The sequence below is a fragment of the Barbatula barbatula genome (genome assembly GCF_947034865.1).
Source record: "Barbatula barbatula genome assembly, chromosome: 19".
NCBI lineage: Eukaryota > Metazoa > Chordata > Actinopteri > Cypriniformes > Nemacheilidae > Barbatula > Barbatula barbatula.
The window spans coordinates 3,447,950-3,470,008 of NC_136782.1; the positions used below are offsets into that span (position 1 = coordinate 3,447,950).

The 22,059-nt window shown below is 41.1% G+C and overlaps 3 protein-coding genes across 3 annotated transcripts; 2 read left to right on the plus strand and 1 right to left on the minus strand.

Annotated features, from left to right (window-relative positions):
• The first annotated feature begins 3,697 nt into the window (after positions 1-3,697).
• kcne4 (potassium voltage-gated channel, Isk-related family, member 4) lies at positions 3,698-5,645 on the plus strand. The gene is made up of 2 exons (XM_079481323.1): positions 3,698-3,892; positions 4,148-5,645. Exon 2 carries the CDS (start codon positions 4,166-4,168, stop codon positions 4,697-4,699), a length of 534 nt encoding a protein of 177 aa, XP_079337449.1. The 5' UTR covers positions 3,698-3,892; positions 4,148-4,165; the 3' UTR covers positions 4,700-5,645.
• Positions 5,646-12,423: 6,778 nt separating this feature from the next.
• Positions 12,424-15,396, plus strand: scg2a (secretogranin II a; the record flags this gene model as incomplete). Its single annotated transcript, XM_079481959.1, has 2 exons — positions 12,424-12,512; positions 13,551-15,396. Exon 2 carries the CDS (start codon positions 13,558-13,560, stop codon positions 15,394-15,396), a length of 1,839 nt encoding a protein of 612 aa, XP_079338085.1. The 5' UTR covers positions 12,424-12,512; positions 13,551-13,557.
• A 457-nt stretch (positions 15,397-15,853) lies between these two features.
• On the minus strand, positions 15,854-21,909 carry ap1s3a (adaptor related protein complex 1 subunit sigma 3a). Its single transcript, XM_079481582.1, has 5 exons — positions 21,719-21,909; positions 19,208-19,386; positions 18,548-18,656; positions 17,987-18,124; positions 15,854-17,905 (listed from the first exon to the last, which is right to left on the minus strand). Exons 1-5 carry the CDS (start codon positions 21,719-21,721, stop codon positions 17,870-17,872), a joined length of 465 nt encoding a protein of 154 aa, XP_079337708.1. The 5' UTR covers positions 21,722-21,909; the 3' UTR covers positions 15,854-17,869.
• Positions 21,910-22,059: the final 150 nt, after the last annotated feature.

Below are 22,059 nucleotides of genomic sequence, written 5' to 3' on the forward strand. Positions count from 1 at the left end.
TGAAGAAATTGCTCTTTTAGAAAAACACCTCTGGAACTGCCAGGACGCCCAGGGGAATCTCTGCTGCACCGCGTCGTAGAATTCGGCAATTCGTAGAATGTCATCAGATGTGAAGGCTCCGAAGAACAAAAGGTGAATGAATACCCTTTAATACCCGGATATCCGGGGGCGGAGCCCGGCATGCAAATTTTATTCGCCAATTTCATTGGCCTTTTCAAAATAGTCAAAAGATGATAGGTTCTCAGGGGCGAACCCCATCTGTCGGTTCGACACAACGTCGAGAGACCGACAGAAAGGGAACAAGTGTGATTCAGTCTAATATGATCATGTTTTATCATCTTTCTGTTATTTGACTCTGATTTACTGGCGTGGCCAAGCACTGACTTACACTGTCTAGGTCTTCCCATCATGCACCATTCCTACACAGATGAGACTGGCAAAAGCACAAGTTCAGTTTTGGCATCAGGCATAACACAAGTATATATGGGAATGGATGTAATGGAAAACTTATGCTTGTTTATTCAAATCCATTACATTTTTACAACATGGGGGTGCTTCAAATAGTGCAGTGGCTTTGGAAAATAAGACTAAATGACTTTTAACCGTATTTAAAGAGTTAGACTTCTGACTGACTAAATAGTTCAAATAAATAATATCTATGTGAAGAATTTTCATTTTTGGGTGAAGAATCCCTTTAAATCATTTAAGGCATAGGCCTACTCACCTTCGAGTTGTTCCAAATCTGTATCAATTTATTTGTTCTGATGAACACGGAGAAAGATATGTGGAGTAATTGAGGAAAAATTACTTGTGTTCTGTTGAACACATTTTGAAGAATGTAGGACAGCAAACAGTTCTGGGCAGGGCTGGACTGGGATAAAAAAAGGGCCCTGGCATTTTTGCTCAGACCGGCCCACCACAATCGGTGGGACACAACCAACCAGTACACCATCCTTGCGGTCCCTGTAGATATGCATATCTACTTTTCCATTCCCAAAAACCCCTACAAAGCTGAGAATTAAGTGCCATGGACCAGTGAACTCACTCTCTCTTGACTGACTCCGTGGTGACCAAAGGTGGCAGTGGAGTAGGGCCTACACAAAGTGAGGGCATCCTGAGAGAGAGAGAGATAGAGAGAGAGAGAGAGAGAGAGAGAGAGAGAGAAAGAGAGAGACGAGAATGATAACTGAATGAGAAAAATGATCCCCATACAAGTATCTTTAATATATAACAATGTAGAGAGATGGTTGCACATATTTTATACTTACTTAGTGGAAATGGCTCCATGGTGCTCTGAACATCAAAGACAACGAACTACAAACGTGAGGGCATCCTGAGAGAGAGAGCGAGAGAGAGCGAGAGAGAGCGAGAGCGAGAGCGAGAGAGAGAGAGAGAATAACGAGTCACATTTCAGTCTACAATATTATGAATATTTTTATAATAATATCAATAATCTCAACTCACCTTACAATAACAGCAGTTCCCTCAGTAGCTTGCTCTTCTCTGCAACTCTGTCAATTACAATGTGCTCCATGTTATAAAATCTAGTTAACATTAGAATAATCAGCCGGAGTTGCAATTGAATAAGTTAACTCTGCTAACATAGCTACAAAAACAATGCAAAATAGCTTATGCTGTGTTATTTGACATTAGCTGACTGAGTGGCTAGTGCAGTAGGTGACAATCTGACAGACATTATAATAGCGACAACGATTATGTTGTCTTACTATAATATTCATTAATTTAGGTAAATCATCATCTTCGTCGTGGCCCAACCAGGCCCACACACTGTGATGTCACCATCCGGAGCAGAAGGTGGCAGTAATGCACCAAAAAGCTGTTTACCGTAAAACACGAAGAAGTCACCGGCCGGTCCCTGTATGGTGGTGGCGTCACTTACTGGACCAGGATCGGTGATCCTTAGCAGTTGTGTTTCCGATATGAGCTTGTTCTTCAGAAATGTTTGCAGACATCCCAACCTGCAAAAAGTCATTTCAGGGAAATGCTTTTAATTACATTCCATTGCCATTTTAAATATGTCTAAGGTGTTTTCACGTAGCTAGTTGTTAGCCGACCTGAATAATATGCGCATGAAATCAAATAAAACTTGATGAACTCACCTCAACATGTCTTTACAATCATTAAACCCAGTATTCAGTTCGGGACTAGGGAGAAGAGACAAAAGCCCGCCCACACTGACAATTGATTGGTTGATTTACCGAAACGGGCCAATCAGGATGCTCTCTGTATTACCTGCGCTTCACGAGGCACACACGCAGACTAGCACAAACACACACACACGCAAGGTATCGCTCCCTCTCTGCTGTGCGCGCGCTACATGTGTTGAAGCACAGTCTCTTAGTCTCTGTCTCGCATGCGCGCTCTTGATCATTCACTCTAGATTCTGGGATATTTTAACTCATTTGCGGGCACCAGGGAGCCGCTATCAATATGCGGGAGACTCCCGGAACTTCCGGGAGACTTGGGATGTCTGTGTTTGGTAATATGTAACGTTAGCTTGTGTGGACGCTACCGCACTACTTGATCAACAAAAGAGCTTCGATACGGAAAAGCTATTTGATTCAGAAAACAGCGACGTTACCACCACGCTACTGAAAAATGTAGTTAAGCTAGTAGCGTCACTGCTTGTAGCGCCCAACACTGCTTACCGTTTCAAGTACACTCTCCTGCTCACTCTGTCTCTCCTTGACTTCACTATCAGACACCTTCTCCTCTTCCTGGGTGCCGCTATGGCTAGTCACCTCTCCTCCATGTGCTATGTTCACCTGTTTTTGCAAAATGTCGTTAGGTAAGCTACTATAGGCTTGGAAACTGAAGCTACAGCACTTAACATGTCGGTTATTTTTGCACATGTTGAGGCATCAACCTGTAGAATTTGTATTTGTTTGGCCCGCAACTTCTCCGCACCCCCCTTGCCCTTGCGCTTTTGTTTCTCCATCCTAAATCCACAGATTTCTGGCTCTGACCCACTGACTGCATTTGACACAAGAAACCGAGGGGGAGGGTTGGAGCCCTAACCCTAAGAGATGATTGGGCCAGCCCAGTGTCAGTATGGATAATGAACCAATGGGCCGCTGTCCCTGCTTTATGGGCCGGTCGTTGGCAAATAAAAAAAAATAATTTTATATCAACCGGCCCCCAAGTGCGTCGGCCCACCGGGCATTTGCCCGGTATGCCAGATTACCAGTCCAGCCCTGGTTCTGGGGCACTTTTGACTACCATTGTATTTTTTCCTACAATAGGGGGCAAAATCTGTCTGGTTATAAGCATTCTTCCAAATATCTTTCTCCGTGTTCATCAGAACAAATAAATTGATACAGATTTGGAACGTGAAAAAATGATGACAGCATTTTCATTTTTTGGCTGAAGTATCGCTTTAACTAGGGGTTTCTGAGTAACTTAAATTGCACAAGATGTTTTTGTGAATTTTTAAGACCTCATTAATCATTAGAAACACAGGTGCGTATAGACTTAAACGTCAGTTTAAATTGCTTTGGATAAAAGCGTCAGCCAATTGCGTTAATGCAACTAAGGACCATCGTTTATGTAATAATAGTTCATGCAAATCTTTGCTTTGAAGTCCACGCTATTGTGTTCGCTCTCCAGACTGCGGATCTGTCTCGGCATGTTATGATAAACGAGCGCATTTGGCAGCACTTGAGCTCCATTGCGCGTCATAGGAATGAGGCTGTGAGCATCTCTGAGGGACGGACGTGAGGATCTCGACTCCCTCAACCCCCGTCGAGATCCTCCTGGCGAGTGTCCACGCACAGCTGCCCTCGCGAGACCCGTTATTTAAACGACACAAAGCTGACATTCCCCTTACAGTCCAGAAACATAAGCGAGAAAGTGTCCACGCTGAAAGATCTCGGTGAGTACATCTTACGTATTTCACGCATGTTTTGTAGACTATCGATACGATTTAACTTTCCGTCACAGCTTATTGGCACAGGTGTGACAATTCAGAAAGTTTTTCTTAGTCCAATAATAATATTCTTATCCCACAATAAAATGAATTAAATGCCCTTTTACATTATTTTGGTCCAGTTGCACTTTTTAACCACATCGTTGCTGAATGTTATATGTAAAAGCAATTGTAGTCATAGTTTAAATTACATTTTTTCAGTTCACTACCACAATCGCAATGGAGTCGGCGCGCAACGGCAGCGTGCCGGGCGCGCTCTCATCGCAACAGACCACCAGACTTTCCTCGCTCGGCGGAAGGGACGGCAACGCATACTTGTACATCGTGATCGTGGTGTCCTTCTATGGAGTCTTCCTCATGGGGATCATGCTCGGTTACCTGCGCAGCAAACGGCGAGAGAAGAGACGCACGAACGCGTTCACGCGCCTGCTGCACGAGGAGGAGCAGCGCGAGTGGGGCGCGAGCCAGAAAAAGCACAGTTTCAGCCTGCCCTCCTTTCCCGCGCTGCGCTCCACGCCGGTGCCGTTCTTGCTTACCGGCAGGCACGCGGGCTGCGCGCTCGAAGGTGGCCGCGTCCTCGCACCTCTGGCCTGCGCGCTTTGCTCGGTGGAACGGAGCAGCGTGAGTTCTCTCAGCTCTATAGCCGATGTGCGCTTTGCTATAGAGGAAGAGCCGGTGTCCGGAGATGAGACCCAGGAACCGGTGATCTCGGAACCGAACTGCGGCGCGGAAAATCTGAATGAGACTTCCTGAGGTTGCGTCACCTGACCAAATGTCTAAAATCAACTCTAAGTTTCCTTAATGGTCACGACGGACTGTGTGGTTTCATAAAGAATCTTTAAGACCCATAGAAACTGTTGAACAAAACCTTTAAAGGGATGCTTCACCCAAAAACACGATAGCAAAGCGCATGTCTTCTTTTGGAGTTTCCACATTCATTGATTTAAAGTAGTTATAATAATAAATACAGTAACTTTAGTATTTTGGCAGTGGTAAAGTTCTGCAAAGTGCCGAGGCAGTAAATACGAACTCACCTGGAAATCACTTGAAAACTCTTTGTTATATATCAACATGTACATAAATGTGTGAAAGGATTTGATATGTTTGCATTTTATATAACTAAGTGAGCCATATTGCTTTACTTGCATGGATGAGACTATTTAAGAGTCTCCATTAAAAAGTCTCTTCGGTACGAGTGAAGTTTCATATCTTTATTTGCACTTACAAATCACTGCCTCACGGGGGTGTAAGAGACCATGTGAGCGTCTCATTAAGATCTGAAGCTCTGAAGTCCCTTGCAGATGGGCAAAGTTTGTGTCAGTCTATTTGGCGTCACTGCAGAGTTCAAATCTGTCCACTTTCCCCTCCCTAAACGTTTTCTTTTGGTTATTCCCCTTAGGAATGAGCTTGGAGGATTTCTACAATCTGACTTTTTGCTTTATATGTACTGTAGATCTACGATATAATGCCCATACTCCTTCATCAGCATCATTAGTCTTTGTTGTCCCAATGAAATGACATCACACGCTCAAGAGTCAGTGACCCGTCTTCCTCTCGAGGGACTGCAGTGGAAAGTTCTCTCGTTTCGATTTCTTCCAACGTAAGCTTGCAGTTCATGGTGTTAGTTAAGCACAGTTTTAGGAAAGTTAAAAACACACGCAAGCAAACGCATTTATTTTCAAATAAAAGAATGCATTATAAATAAATCTTTGAAGACAGAATCATTTTATGTTTTATAAGTAGTTTAGTTTCGAACAATTTTGTGAAATTAGAAATGTAGTCGCTTAAAATATTTCATGTGTAAAGACACAACCCCTCTTTGAGAAAAAGAGAGCGAGTATAGTGACTTATACTCCCCGTGGAGGAAATGAAAACACAAATTCATTCTCTACCTTATATTCTCTTCATGAGTCAAGTGTTTGGGATTTTCTTAACACCTACTGTTATAATAGTGATAAAGTAATCTCTTAAAAGTCTCTCACTTAACACTTCTGTCTTTTCACTTCTTCATTCATTCAACACTTCATCGCTTATCTTGTGAGTTTAGTCTTTGAAACGTAAATCCCCAAAACAGAAAAGGACCACCATTACCATTCATCTTCAAAAGATCATTTAATTCACTTTAAGATCTTAGGGGGTAACCAGCATGTTGTGATTTAATGTATGTGATGTAATCATACATGAAAAGGTCAGGAGCACCAATGATTTTAAACATATTGATAAGATGCACACTGACCCTTAGCATCCTCAGATGTATCTTTGGTCTTAATGAGAGTTTCTATGGCAACAGTTACCAGAGGGAGTATTTAATTTACACGTGGCGGTCAGATATCCGGATGCCAAAGAAACAGCTGTGCAAGCTCGAGGTCTTTAAGGTGCGTGTGGGGGTCAAATGAGTGTTGAAGCGCTTAAAGTTTAAATCCATCAGTAACCGGCGTTCTGACCTGTCAACATTCAGTTTTGTGTCTGCAGCAGAACAATACATGTTCAATGCTTGTTCAACTGTACAGATAAATAGATGTAATGTATGAAAGTTTGCCAAAGACCACTAACAAGATAAGCGTAGTGAGTTCAGGAGACCGCCGGCTGTTTCATTTCCTGGAAATGGATGCAGGGAAACTTGCAGAGATGAGTTAGCTGCCGAGAAAGATTAGTGCGTAAACACATGAGAATCGTTTGGCAAAGAGTAACTGCTCATTTAATGATCACAAAGGCAATAAGCTTGAGAAGTTGTTTGTGTGACAGATCGGTGTGTGTGTGTGCTGTAAATCCCGATAACAAGCATCTTAAGATGAGATCTTGTGAAGGCTGATATCTTCAGGAGTAGATGTGTGTTTGTGTGGGTCTGTATCTATGTGCGTACTGAAGAATCTTTTATTTCAACTTTGTGTAGCTGTTGCTATAAAAGAAAATCTTTGGTCTTGAAGAGAAGATGAGTTTGACTTTGCTTTGATCTCGACAGAATTCACTGCTACCTACTGAGCTTCACCATCACAGCTTTGATTTCAGAGGAAAATGTTTTAACCAAATGTAAAGTGTTTCATTGGTTGGCATTTGAATAATACACTGCAGTCATGTTTGGGTACTTCTAGACAGATTGATATTTGTAGAGCAATAGAACACAGAAAAAAGAGAATTGATCGAATTCAATCGGTTTCATGTCATTCCAAATCCAAATCCATGAGATTTTACCTGCAGCAATAAAGAGATTTTTCCATATAATACAAACTTTATTTAGTGATCCCCATTAAAATACCAACTCAAACACTTTTACCAAATTTACTCAAATCCAGATTATTTGACCTCTACTATCTATTTTCATTTACACCTTCCTATACTCTTCATGTGTTTCACTCTCATTTCAGTCTCTTTCTATTTCTCCTGAGCAGGAAACACCTGATACGAAGTTAATGCTGAAACACAACTCCTCTCTGTTCTACTTTTGGTCTTGACGGCCCATAATCACTGTATAGTCTTTTCTATACAGTGAAAATATACAGTGATTATGGGACAACATTGTCCCATAATCATGACACAACATTGTCATGATGTCACTTTTGGGTGAACTGTACATTTACTAAAGCACAAATGATGTTTTATAATTGTGCTTGGGTAGAAAAGCATGTCTAGGTCTGCTGGTGACATTAGGGGTGGAGTTCATGGTCAAGGGTTTCTAACTTTAACTTACCTCAAGGAACATCTTGTCTAATTGATTCCTTGTTTGAAATCGGCTAAAGGCGTTCAGTCTATCTAAATGAGCTAAGTTTAAAGCTAGATGTAAACTGAGCGTGTGTGTGTGTGGCAAAATGGACACAGTTGAAAAGAGCGATTGATGCAACGGTCGATGACTCACCGGTTTGGAGTATTTATAGCACTTGCACACGCAAAGTAGATCTCATTTTTTATCCTCATGTATTAAATAAGACTTACTCAGTACACATAACTGCATGAAACAACCAACAGAAAGGAAACCAGTATTTCCAGATGTCTTTCTTTGTGGATGTGTGAACGTGTGTGAATGTGTTACTCTTGTTTATTTGTGTGTGAGTGAGTAAAGCTCATTAAATGTGCAGTAATTGGTTGACGATTGGATGCTGTTGCTGAAACGAGGTTGCCAGGCACAGAACAGCACAGTTGCTATGGACGTTGCAGAGGGTTTGGCCGACAGACACCTGTGACCACCCCTTCCCTCCACCCATCACTATGACAACAAGAACACTGCCAATGGGTTAAATGTGCGAGTGTGTGTGAGCAAAAGAAGCAGCGGTTTGTGTGTGATCTGTGGGGTCTCATCTGTGCAATCAATACACACAAATACACGTTTACTGAGTTATTAAAGGTGTTTGTCGCATGAGAGAGAGAGAGAGAGAGAGAGAGAGAGAGCTTTGTTCTGGGAAACCATGCAGGATATTGTAGGTGATATTTACTCAGGATATTGCACATTTATTAGCAACATGCATGATTCCTCATCAGCAAAAACACTTCGTATGAATCTGGTCCTCTGTGATTTTAAAAACCTGAAGAAAAACCTTTTGAGGCAATACAACCTGTGTAAGTAACCAACAAGCAACTTTAGGATCCACTTAGCAACGCCCTAGCAACCACTGAGAAAACCTTAGTAACTACCCACTACACATCAGCAACTGTATAGCACCATGCCAACAACAACTCGAGGAACACTGCTATTGCAGAGCAATGACCTGATCACCTTTTGACACATCCTATCAAGTGCCTAGCAACCACCTACAACACCTTAGTATCGTGATTATGCATTCAATGTGTTAAAAGGTTTTCTTCTCATCATATATTGTTATCTTCTAGATAAAACTCTTATTTGGTTCACTCTTTCTCTTTTTATATTTTCCTTTTCAGCCCCTTTATAAAACGAATTTAGATTCAGCTACATGCGCACACATCTGACCTATGAGTCATTTCTGGTAGCACCGCAAACACACTCTTTAATCCCCCCTCTCTCTCTCTCTCTCTCTCTCTCTCTCTCTCTCTCTGAAATTCTCTGTTGTTTCCTGACGCTGTGGGCTCACTCTCTGTGTCCTAAGATTACATGTCAATCACAGCCACGGGCAGCCGGGTCTGGAGAGGTCAGATGGGCGTCACCAAGTCTTGCATCTGCTACTGTCTTGTCTGTGTTGAACAGATATTTTGGTCATTGGTGTGCTTTTGTTAAATTGTTTCCATTCCAGATCCTCAAAAGCTCCCCTGCAGCAACACGGCATCTTTGTTCTGCCTCATGTCTGCTTATCAGCGTCTCTTCTCTTCTTTTTCACTTTTAACTTGTCTGGTGAACTGTGATAAAGGAACGTGACCTTGTTATGAGAGGCACTGACAACAAAGACATTGAGTTTTAAGTAAACTTATTGAGTATACCAAAAGCGATAAATATTCTGTCATCATATTCTGTCACAAAAGAATATATTTTGAGAAATGTCTCAGTGGTTTTATGTTCTCACAATGCAATAGGATTAAATGTTGTTTGGTTACCAAAATTCTTTAGAATATCTTCTTTTGGGTTCTGCGGAAGAAAGTCAAACAGGTGGATGTGTACATGATGAAAGAATGTTTAGTTGATTTCTTAATTCTAGGAACTAGATTGGCTTACTTTGGTACTTGGTTTATTAAAGTGTACTTTAAAGTATACTTTACGTATAACACGTAGTAAACAGAGTACAGAACTAAGCATGCTTTTTTCCAGTCTAAAAGTAGTATACTAATATTATGAGGGGCCAATTAGGCCTTAATTATTAAAATGACTCGCTAGTGTTTGTTAGAGTCTTTTCAGTAATCAAAGCCTAAATGGCCCCTCGTGTAATATCACACTAGAGATCATTTCAACATATTCTAAAGAAAATGTGACGATTACCCTTGCAATGATGCTAAAGTGCCTTAACAAACAGCACCGATAAATCAGAAATAAAGAGTTCTGGATGTTGACAAATGTAAAGCATTTAAAAATGCATCAGATGTATTTTTGCCTTCCACTGATCCATGGTGAACTATTTCACTGATACTATCTGAAGTAATGAATCATCAATGAACCAAACAGGAAACAGCGCTGGTTTTAATGACTGCGTAGGAGGCGTCATGGGACACAGAAGGAATGAAAATGATGGAACCAGTGATCAATAATTGAGAGGAAGGAGAAGACCACGAGAAGACAGACACGAGCGATACGCAGACAGGACGTGTTTGCTCAGATCACAGTAATGATTCGCTGTTGTGTGCGCGTGTGTGTGGAGGGGAAGCAATTTAGTTATAATGTGTGTTGATCTATTTAAAATCAGACTGATGTGGGTTCTACTGAGACAACACAGTTTCAGGATCGAGACCGCACGACGTCTGTTTTGAAGTGGTATTATTGTAAATGTAAAGAAACACAAGTGGAAGATGGGAACGTGTTTTCTGGCAAGTCGACACATATATTCCGTTGAGCTTGAAATGTTCTGCTTGTGTGTCTCAGTGTGGGAGGCATATGGTTTGATGACCTGATAAAACCAAATTACTCGTTGACGGAGGATTCAGTCATTTTTAGGAGAACAATCAGCACAGGGAACCATGGGAAACAAAGACAACAAAAAGGAGTCATATTTGATAACACACGGACATAATCTCACTCTAAGAAACATAAAACAAGATGTCACCAGTGCATCATGTCCTCAATCTCTATTTTGTAACTTTGTAAATGATGTTAATCACCTCACACAATAATGTTTCATACTTTTCCACCCTGGTCTTTTCTCTCTTCCTCTCATCGTTTAACTCTTGTTCACTCAAAAGAAAATTTGTTGATGCTGTTAACTTTCCTTAAACAATTCATTTTGATTTACATGACGTCTCTGAGTAGAGTGCACCTTCTTGTACGTTTCATGTTAAGGAAACCACCTTGTGTGTGGGCTCTGTGTTTCAGTTCAAAACTAACTTAATCTCATTTGTTCCCTAAAATATTCAACGCATTCGTCACAATATTTAGTTTTATCCTGAAGAGAACAAACCATTTTATAAACACAAACACTTATGTAACAAAAGAGGTACACAGAGCACACACGCACACATACTGTATCTAGTTGAATTGTTAACTTAAGGTACAAGAAATAAATGATATGAATAAAACACAGTTACGACAATGGTGCATCTGCTCACAAGAGAAGGGTTGAGCAGTGATGTCATCCAAGCCGAATCTACCACTCCTCTATTTTCACAAATAGATGAGATGAAAAGGAAAAATTAGAATAAGATAAGCAATAATGACAGCATAAACCACATTGAGTGTGTGTGTGTGTGTGTGTGCGCGCGCGCGTGCGTGCGTGCGTGCGTATGTTCAGAAAGAGTCAAACTGTGCAAAACAGTTATCCACCCACAGCAGGCAAGTGGATTTCTCAATGAAAGAGTCTCCGGTGTGAGATTTGCCTCCTACAAGCGTTTGACAATCTGCCAAAAAAATGCTCACTTCATAAAATGTTCTGCCAAGCAGCCACCCTGAGTTGATGGGCAGACCCTGCCTTACCTCAACATACACACACATGCCACGTCACTTCACATCAAACCACACGCATTGACTTGCATCTCTCACTGTCAGATTCAAACTGACGTCCTGTCTGTCTCTACATCTTTCATCTCACACACACATCTCTCTCTCTCTCTCTCTCTCTCTCTCTCTCTCTCTCTGCGACAGTAGCGGGTGACTCATCATTCGCCAGACTCTTTACAAGAGGAGTGAAATCAACATGACCAGATCCCACAGCCACCCAGCTTTCCCTGACACAAGCTGCTGTCTCATGTGTGTGTGTGTTTAAAAGAGAAAGAGACAAAACAAACTAAAAGCAAAGACAGAGAGACTCTTATGCTTCTACGTTTGTCAAAACATCAGATAACAAAGAAAGCCCATTGTTTGGTTCTACACTAGTTATTATCTAATAAAACACTAAAGCCGTGTAGAGCACTCCAAGTGCGCGGCTTAAAGCGAAGTCTCAATGTGTTCAGTTATTGACTCTTATTATAACACGACAATCGCTGAACTCAAGAGATCCCTCTCCAACAGAAGGTCATGGAGTGGGTTTGTTTTTTTCTCCAGGGGCTTTTTGTCACTGAAACATCTCTTCAGATCTGTTGTCAAGCAACAAAGCCAGTTGCAAATGTGTTGGGGTACAACGTTTTTGCCATAAAATAGGAAGATCCCATGCTATTATAATTATTCGAATAACATAGAAACACCACAGTTAAACCTTGTTTCAATTTAATGAGAGATTGTGTCAAACCCCGAACAATAATGAGAAACAATGAACCTTCCACCAGGGTTGACATTAAATCATTTATTTCGAGTTTGTCCAGCAAACAAAAAACCTTGACTAGCCTGGTGCGTGTGTGAAACCGGTTTTGCGTATGTTGTCTCAGTGACGCACGGATGTAACGGGAGGAGCTGTCCGCGGTGCTGACGCGAGAGATATTCCGCGCACGAGCTCACAGTGCAACACAGCGGCAGACAGACCGACAGCGTGCTCCAGAGATGCGCAGCGCACTCACGACTCTCCGCTAAAGCAGACCAAGAGCAAAGGTAAGAGGTGTTCATTTAATGTGAAAGAATGGTCAACCACTTTTCTTGTTTCTTCTGCAATTAACGCGTATGCGTTCTTCTTTAAAGCAGCAACCTGCTGCACGTTCCCGCGAGACGAGCGCACACGTTCCTTCGTGAACGTAGACGAAAGCAAGGGATTTCAAAACGCGTTTTTCAAAGTTTAATCGCTTTAAATAAGACAACAAGCGGTGCATGGCGCAGACGTCGTTCTGACGCATCATTTAGGAAAATGGACCATGCATGGTTTTATAATTGCGAAGAAAGTAAACTATAATTAAACAAAATGCATATTTTACAACAAATACGATGGATAACCTACAGTCACTGTAGTAGCTCAAACCAGTGTTGGTTTTAATACGATTATAAACATTTCAATTTACGATTTAAAGAAGAGCGAGCAGGTTTTAAGCTATTTTAAAGAGCGTCAATAATTCGACAGGAATGGTAAAAACGCGGAGGGAAACGTGTCTAAAGTCATATAAACGACACTTGAACTTAAAAGCAAAATAAAAATGTAAAAAAAAACCGAACGTTTAAAGACACTTTGCGGTCCAACAGCAGTGCGGATCCGCGCTCGGTCTCCCGTAGCAACTAGTAGTGACTCATTTAGTCGTGGCGGCAATTTAGAAACTAATGAGATTTTCAGCGCGGGGTGCGCGCCGCGCGCTCTCTCGGTGTTCTGCAAACACTCACCAAGAAGCTCAAGAAAAAGCCTAAAAGAAGGTCAATCTAACTGATTCTGTAATTTAAACAGATTCATTTATTTATTTTTGTCTCCAATTTATATATATATATATATATATATATATATATATATATATATATACTGTAATTCGATGTAAAGAAAATTTTAAATATTAGTTTAAAAAAATGAAATGTTCTTTTTGATATAATTTTTTAATAAGGGTCTTCTTAAAAAAATTATGTTTATTAAAAAATCGATATAACGAATATATCTGTGTGTTGTGCATTTGAACAACTCACAATCTCTCTCTCCTTTCCTCTTTCATATCTCAGGTAAATCATGTCATCCATTTGCCCTGTAAAAGGGGTGTTCATCTTACCTTCCCTACACCTCCTCCCCCTTTTCCTCACTCTCCTTTATGGAATTCAAGGAGCCACATTACGGGAACATCGCTTACGCGAACCTGGATCATATGAATCCGGGTTCCAGCTCCATCCTCCTCCAAGTGCCGAGATGCTCAGAGCGCTACGCTACATCCAAAGTCTTAGCCAGGGAACCCTGTCTGAACCCCCTGCGGACGATCAACAGCCGGTCGAAACAGACCTCGAACCAGATGACATGGAGAGTGTGCGTTCAATGCTCCAACTTGCAGCCCCTGCTCGAGGATCCATGGCGATGGAGAGAGATCTGGAAGAGAGGGAGGATGACAACGACAAAGCTCAACAGTGGCTGCAAGCGGTGCTTACTACACTGCAACAGACAGAAGAGCAAATGGCGCCCCAAAAGATATCTCGGAAGGTCACCGGGCACACCTCATCACCGCCTCGCTCTCGCTCCCCCATCCAGCTGAGACCAAAACAACAGCTGGAAGTGGAAACCTCTAGCGCTGAGAATTTCGAGAGAAGCTCATGGGGAAATCCAAGCAACTTGAGGCGACACAGACAGTACCCGCTTATCTTTGAGGACCAGGAAGACCAAGAACAGCCACTGAAACGGACCAATGAGAACGCAGAGGAGCAGTACACACCCCAAAAACTGGCCACGCTTCAGTCGGTGTTTGAGGAACTGAGTGGTATCTCCACTGCGAAGATCGACAACAAGCGTGAAAGTGCAGTCGCCAGCAGTGAGGAGGATGATGATGATGATGATGATGATGTGTACAGGCAGAGGAAGATGGCTCTGGAGGACATCATGGGAACAGATGAATGGGAACCTTCAGAGGAGCAAACAGAGACTGAAGAAGAAAGAGAGAGACATGGATTTGATCACAACCTTAATGATGATGATGAAGTCAAAAGATCATATCAACCTGATTCGTTCCCTTCAGAAAAAGAGGACTCCAAAGACATCGCAAAACTTGTGAACCTGCTAAAAATTCTGGAAAGCAAAGAGCAAAAACGTGAAGATGTGAACGACGTGGAACAAGAGGAGCAAGAAGTAGAGAAGAAAGACGCAAATGAAGAGGACGAAGAGGAGGAGGATGAGGAGAGAGATGAAGAAGAGAGAGAAATCAAGTCCGTGCGTAAAACATTACCCCAGACTTTATCCCAGCTTATTACAATCTCACAAAAGCTCCAGATCCCACCGGCGGATGTGCTCAACCTCCTTCAGAACAGCCCGAGGGACTTCAGAATCCTGGCACATTCGCGTACTCCCCCACACACGCCCCACAAGACCTACCCCGCTCCACCGAACCAACGTCAACTGCAGACGTTACAGAGGAACAGCCTCGCACAAGACATCTTGAGCATCCTCGAGCTGGTGAGTGCAAAGCAGCAAAATGACAAACTTCCCCAAAGACCATCTCAAACAAAACCATCACGTTACTACAAGACGGAACGAGACCTCCTGAGCTACGGGTTCCCGGAACCCAGCAGAGACGACTACGATGACACCGCAGGCACGGAAGACGAACTCAACAGTTTCATAGCATCAGAGATGCTCGAGCCGAGGCATGCACGTCTGACGCCCTCCCTCGAGCAGCGATCTGTCTACGGTAGGCTCGAACGTGCCCTCCAGGATTACTTCGATAAAAACGCAGCAGAAAAGAAACTGGTGGAGCGCAAGAGCGCAGCCACGAGTTTAGATGACGACACGATGATGAGGATCCTGAGATATCTGGAGCCTGAGAGCGATGACGAAATGGACTCTGAGCGCAAAACCGTCCCTGAGATGTAGACATGTACAGATTATATTCATTGTTTGAAGTTTGATTGTCATATAATAAAGTATTTTGAAATATATATATATGTATATATATATATATATATATATATGTGTGTGTATATATATATATATATATATATATACACAAATTCCTTGATTGTGTTTAGTCAACCTAGTGTTTAGTTTTTTCAAATTTAGTGTTCTCTAGAATAAAACAGTATTTTACTAAAAGCAACAAATTGTTTTTTTAGTTCAAGGTAGCCATTTTTCAGTAGCCAACGATGTAAGTCACCGTTAAACATATAAACAGACACAAACAGATTTCCTCCAGACGTCAGTTGTGTTTTTGTGCGTGTGATGAGGTCAGAGGTCAATAAAGCACTTGTTCACACTGCGGTCCTCTGTTTGTGTAGTTACTCAATGACATGCATCGACCAGTGTTCAGACAGTCCCAAAAATAAAACTTAAGTATATGCAATAATTTAATTTTAAAACTTGGCTGGGCCTGCTTGAAAAAAACAGACCTGACATCACAAAAAACAGACACTTGACAAGTATTTTGAGTGGATCTCTCACCACTTGCAGTTTTAGTATTCACACAGAGCGATGACGTACTTTCACTTAAATCTCAGCCAGGTCTGTCACATCCGGTACACCAAGCGTCCATAGGGAACAATGACGTTTTTCACTCGGTCGCTTCAAGATGCACATGGGCATTTCCATGCAAATTAGTTTTTTTACCAAAGGTTTTTACACAGATGTCAAAATTAAATAGCCATGTGACGTCTCATTTTTTTTATTGCATGATTTTCCATCATCCAGTAAGTGCCACTTTCAGGATTGTCACATCCATAACTGTGCATATTACTCATAACTGGAGACGTGAAATTAAAATGAAGAGACACCCCTTCTTCATTTGTCGGGTATTTTTGCTTCTGGTTTGTACATTTCAATTCAAGGAATTCCTACAAAGTATGTTTGCTCTCAAAAACCGTATCCATAACGCATGTTTATTTCCCTTTTTTTAAACCAGAAAACTCATGCATAGACTGATTTTATTTCTGAATTTTTTAGACTATCAACAATGGTTTGTCAAATTTAAACCGATGGTTCAATATATTGGTAACAAACACATTCTCTAAGCGTTTATATGTCACATCCATAAAGCAAAATGTCACACCCATAGTGTTGGAATTGCCCACATGATATGTGACCCTGGACAACAAAACAGGTCTTATGGGTCAATTTTTCGAAATTGAGATTTTTACATCAACTGAAAGCTGAATAGTTAAGCTTTTTATTGATATATGGGGTGTTAAGACGGGACAACATCTGGTGGAGATACAAGAGTGTAAAACTCTGGAAGTAAAGCGTGCAAAAAAATCAAAATATTGAGAAAATCGCCTTTGAAGTTGTTAATCCGAGGCACTGTAGCAGGCCATCCACTCACAAAAATAAAGTTTTTATATATTTTGGGTTGAAAATTGACAAAATATCTATATGGAACATTATCTATACTTAATATCCTAATGATTTTTGGCATAAAATAAAAATCTATAATTTTGACCCACACAATGTATTTTTGGCTTTCACTAAAAATGTTCCCGTCCTACTTAAGACTGGTTTTGTGATCCAGGGTCACATATTACAATTAATGACGAGAGTCAAATGATCCAAACACTACGTCATACTTCAAGGGATACTTTACCCAAAACTGAAAATTCTGTCATCATAAATTTCTTTGTTCTGATGAACACAGAGAGAGATATTTGGAAGAATGTTTATAACCGGACAGATTTTGAATACCATAGAAGGAAAAAATACAATGGAAGTCAAAAGTGCCCTAGAACTGTTTGCTGTCCAAACTTTCTTCAAAATGTGTTCAACAGAACAAAAAAATGATAAAGTAATTGTTCCTACTATGGGAGTCAATGTGGGGTTAGATATGTTTGGTTATAAGCATTCTTACAAATATCTTTCTCTGTGTTCATCAGAAACATTTATACAGATTTGGAACAACTCGAAGTTGAGTAAATGAAGACAGAATTTTCATTTTGGGTGAAGTTTACCTTTCAAGCTATCCGTTTCAAGCTACATATACAGATATGAAAAAAGCGAAGTAAACCTTAGAATTTATTTGAGGCTTGATCACAGACACTCGGGGCAATGCTCAGCCGTAGGGTTCGTTTTTTTGTAAACACATTGTTATTGCTTGGTGAAAAATGACCTCAGCGCTACGAGAGCTGAAGTGGCTTAGCTGGTTGAGATTTTATCAGAAGTACGTATCGCCCTGTGTGCATATACCCTGTTACAATCACGCTAGTATTTTAGACAAAATACGCATCCTAAATATTCTTAAAAACATTAAAAGTGGAAAGTTTTGCTGTTTCAGTCCATTATAAAAAAGATTCACATTGATCATGAGTGTCCTTGTTCTGGACTTTGTGTCTTAAGACTGAGGTGATGCGCTGAAGGTTCGTGTTTTTCAGTATGTGGGTTTGTTCATATACTCCTCCATGGTCTGCCAAAAAATAGACAAAACACAAATCTCAAAATTGTCATATAAAAAAATAAAGGGGACACATACAAACACAAATCTGACCTCCTGAAGAGAATCCGCCTCCTCTAGCGATTTGGCCACAGATGCTTTGGATGTTTCCTGCACCTCTCCACCAATGACAAACTCGTCCAGAATAAAATACGCCTTCTCAAAGTTAAAGATGATGTCTAATTCACACACCTACAACACAACACACACACAACATAAGACGACATGTGTGCACAAAAGACAAAACACAACCTTCATCAGTGTTTATAGACGACACTTTGTGCAAACACATCAAAATCACAAATGAGATGAATGACAATGCTGTGAATAATCATAAACAAACACCCACCTCACGATCTTTATTTACAAAACCACCTCTTCAAAACATGTGTATAGGTCAAACACTGTCATGCTCAATCCAGCTGCCCGTTATGTGAATTGTGGAATTTTCTTTTTTACAGTAATCGATTTCTTTAATTTTTAATTTTAAACAACACTGCAAGCCAAAAAAAACACCCTGGAGATCTCAGCAGCGCACTGGGCACCAGCCACAGCAGTGTCGCATCGTGATAATGAGTTTGGCACAGAACAGCAAGACTCACGGACGGTTCTTACGTTGCCAAAGTACTGATCCAACAGCTCGACGTATCTGTGCAGGAGCTCCAGCGTGATGAGCTCATTGTCATCCTGCTCCAAACCACAACAGAAATACAGACTCGCATACCTGCACGACACATGTCACAAGAAAACCAGATGAACAGGGCAAGTCAACTTTCTGTTTTATATATACAGTATATTTCATTTTTAAGAAACTGCCTTTTTGGAATAAATACACCATCATTAAATACATTGTCTGTGTTGTCTGCTTTCTGCTTTTTATAGTTATGTCTACTAAATAAATGGTTACATCCAGCAGACAAAACAAATCAGATTAAAGTCTGTCAAGGGATAATGGTGAGAAGTTATACGTGTACTATAATCTTAAGCGGAATGTGACACTGGGATTTGGGTTATTTCTGGTTTTATTGTCACATTAGATGTCAGTCACACATTCTCTTCCACGTTTTGCAAAACTAAATGATTTGGAACACTATATGATTGTGAAAGATCTACACATACATTTCAGTGTGTGTGTGCCATAAAGAAAAGGCTGGACTGCTGATCATTAACTTCAAAGGTGAAAGGTTGCGGTAAACTTTTCTACTGGAGAGAATAACAGAGCTGAAGAATAGAAAACACAGAGAGAGAGAGAGCGAGAGAGTGATGACGTCTGACCTCCGATACACAATCTTTAGATCTCTCCACTGTAGGAAGTTGCAGGCCTTGGGAGGTCGTGACAGCACTAGATGTGTGATGTCTCTTATTATCTTCTTCTTGTCTCGATCGCTGAGAGACGTAAACCATTTCTGCATTCGCAGTTTTCCCTGACGACTGAACAGCAACAGGAATCGCATCTGCACAAGAAACACGCAGACGTCCAGAAATGAGTCTGTGCATGAATCTTCCTCGTTTTGGAATCATCATAACATGCTAATGTAATAAAAAGTGTTTTTAAATGTTTATCTCAATATCAATGTCAATATACAGTCATGGCCAAAATTGTTGGCACCCCTGAAATATGTTCAGAAAATCTAGTTTTTCTCACAGAAAAGTATTGCATTAACACATGTTTATTCCCTTTGTGTGTATTGGAACAAAACAAAAACAAGGAGGGAAAAAGCTTATTTGACATAATGTCACAAAAAACTCCAAAAATGACCTGGACAAAGTTATTGGCACCCTTAACTTAATATTTGGTTGCACACCCTTTGGAAAAAAATCACTGAAATCAATCGCTTCCTATAACAATCAACAAACTTCTTACACCTCTCACCCAAACTGCTCCAGGTCTCTCATATTGGAAGGGCGCCTTTTCCCAACTGCAATTTTAAGATCTCTCCACAGGTGTTCAATGGGATTTAGATCTGGACTCATTGCTGGCCACTTCAGAACTCTCCAGCGCTTTGTTGCCATCCATTTCTGGGTGCTTTTTGAAGTATGTTTGGGGTCATTGTCCTGCTGGAAGACCCACGATCTCGGACGCAAACCCAGCTTTCTGACACTGGGCCCTACATTGCGACCCAAAATCCTTTGGTAATCCTCAGATTTCATTATGCCTTGCACACAGTCAAGGCACCCAGTGCCAGAGGCAGCAAAACAACCCCAAAACATCTTTGAACCTCCACCATATTTGACTGTAGGTACTGTGTTCTTTTCTTTGTATGCCTCATTCCGTTTTCGGTAAACAGTAGAATGATGTGCTTTACCAAAAAGCTCTATTTTGGTCTCATCTGTCCACAAGACGTTTCCTCAGAAGGATTTTGGCTTACTCAAGTACATTTTGGCAAACTGTAGTCTTGCTTTTTAATGTCTCCGTGTCAGCAGTGGGGTCCTCCTGGGTCTCCTGCCATAGCGTTTCATTTCATTTAAATGTCGACGGATAGTTCGTGCTGACACTGATGCACCCTGAGCCTGCAGGACAGCTTGAATTTCTTTGGAACTTTTTTGGGGCTGCTTATCCATCATCCAGACTATACTGTGTTGCAACCATTTATCAATTTTTCTCTTTTCTCTTTCTCTTTTTCTCAACAATTTTGGCCATGACTGTATGATTAGTTTATACAATATCAAACAAACAAGCTTTCCTTAAGAGCTAACTTGATTTTTCTGAAACATTTGTGCAATAATAAATAAGCAGCTGGTGTCAAGATGATTTAGACACTAAAAACCAATGGCTCAAGTTTATTTGTGTGCATATCTTTTTGTGTTTGTGATATTTAACACATTTCCGGACCTCACAGGTATAGCCAAAGCATGTAGAAGTACTTGAGCATAAGACATGTCAAAATGTCAAAGAAATAGATTGATTTAGTCTGTTAAACTATAACTAGAGATATTTACTACTATTTAGGGGTAGCTGAAGGCTGACTTCAAAACACACACACACACACACACACACACACCACACACATAGACGGTCTCCTGCGTAGCACACACTAAAGACAAAGAGAACCGGCGGTGTGTGCAAGATGTCGTACAGAGGCCACAGTGGGATTCTGTGTGTGACATTTAGGGCAGTTGCCAAGTGCCTCCATCCCTGTTGCCACCAAACATACTGACATGACATCATACACACACACACAAAATGACATAACAGACACGGTTACCTGTCTTCATCAGGGCAAATTTCTATTGTTTTTAAATGAATGATAATATATAAACCATAGCTCAATATACATCATATGTAACATGGCTTTAAGGTCATGGGTTCGATTGCCAGGGTTCTGATAAAATGTATACGAACAATGTGCTGTTGGTTTGAATGAAAGAAATGCATCAAATGAAAATAAACAGCACAGAATAGCCCAAGAATGACAAATTGTGACATTTTTTGAAAGAAAAAGTCACAAACACCCATGCACACATAAACAAAACAAAAGACACACAACTCACTGGGTGCTGGCCAAAGTGAATGTGAAGCAGTGCATGGATGTCACGTATTATTAACCAAGCAAGGAGTTTAAAGTCATAGTTGCATCATTGTGTCTTTGATAAGAAATAAAGGTTCTTGTTTCAGCAAACGAAAATCGCTAACCCACAGCTCTAAAATAAGGAAAACCACACAAACACAAAGCTCGTTCTGGCCTGAACCGTGCTTTTTTCTTTCTCTGTGATCGTTTCGGGCAAATTTAGAGTTAAGTTACAAAAACATTCGCACGTGTACGCATGCGCACTTGTAAACCTCACCATCCTGACGGATCTTCTAATGCTCTGCGCGTGGATTCCTGCACGGATTCATGTCCAGCTGATCAGAGGCCGGCGGTGGGTCACTCTCAGCTCGACACCGATGCGGTTCTCTCCGTGCGTCCTCACAGGTAGCGCCGTCAACAGGTGCGCGCAGAGGGCGTGGCAGATACCTGTGCGCGCCTTTGATTGGTGGACGTCTGTTCAGGTGTAACGCGATCATATTTTCCACTAAAGCAAGTCCCTCATTTTCATACATTTTAATATCTGTATATATGACGATTTGTATCAAACTTGCATCGTATAACGTTATTCAACATCAGACCGATATAATTCATTCACAT

Bases quoted from the DNA above. Each gene is read 5' to 3' on its own strand.
- kcne4 (XM_079481323.1), top strand. From the start codon at position 4,166: ATGGAGTCGGCGCGCAACGGCAGCGTGCCGGGCGCGCTCTCATCGCAA.
- ap1s3a (XM_079481582.1), bottom strand. The intron at 18,125-18,547 runs GTAAGAACCGTC...GTTGTGTTGTAG, and splicing joins TGGATCAGTACTTTGGCAAC to GTGTGTGAATTAGACATCAT. The intron at 17,906-17,986 runs GTCAGATTTGTG...ATTTTTTGGCAG, and splicing joins AGGCGGATTCTCTTCAGGAG to ACCATGGAGGAGTATATGAA.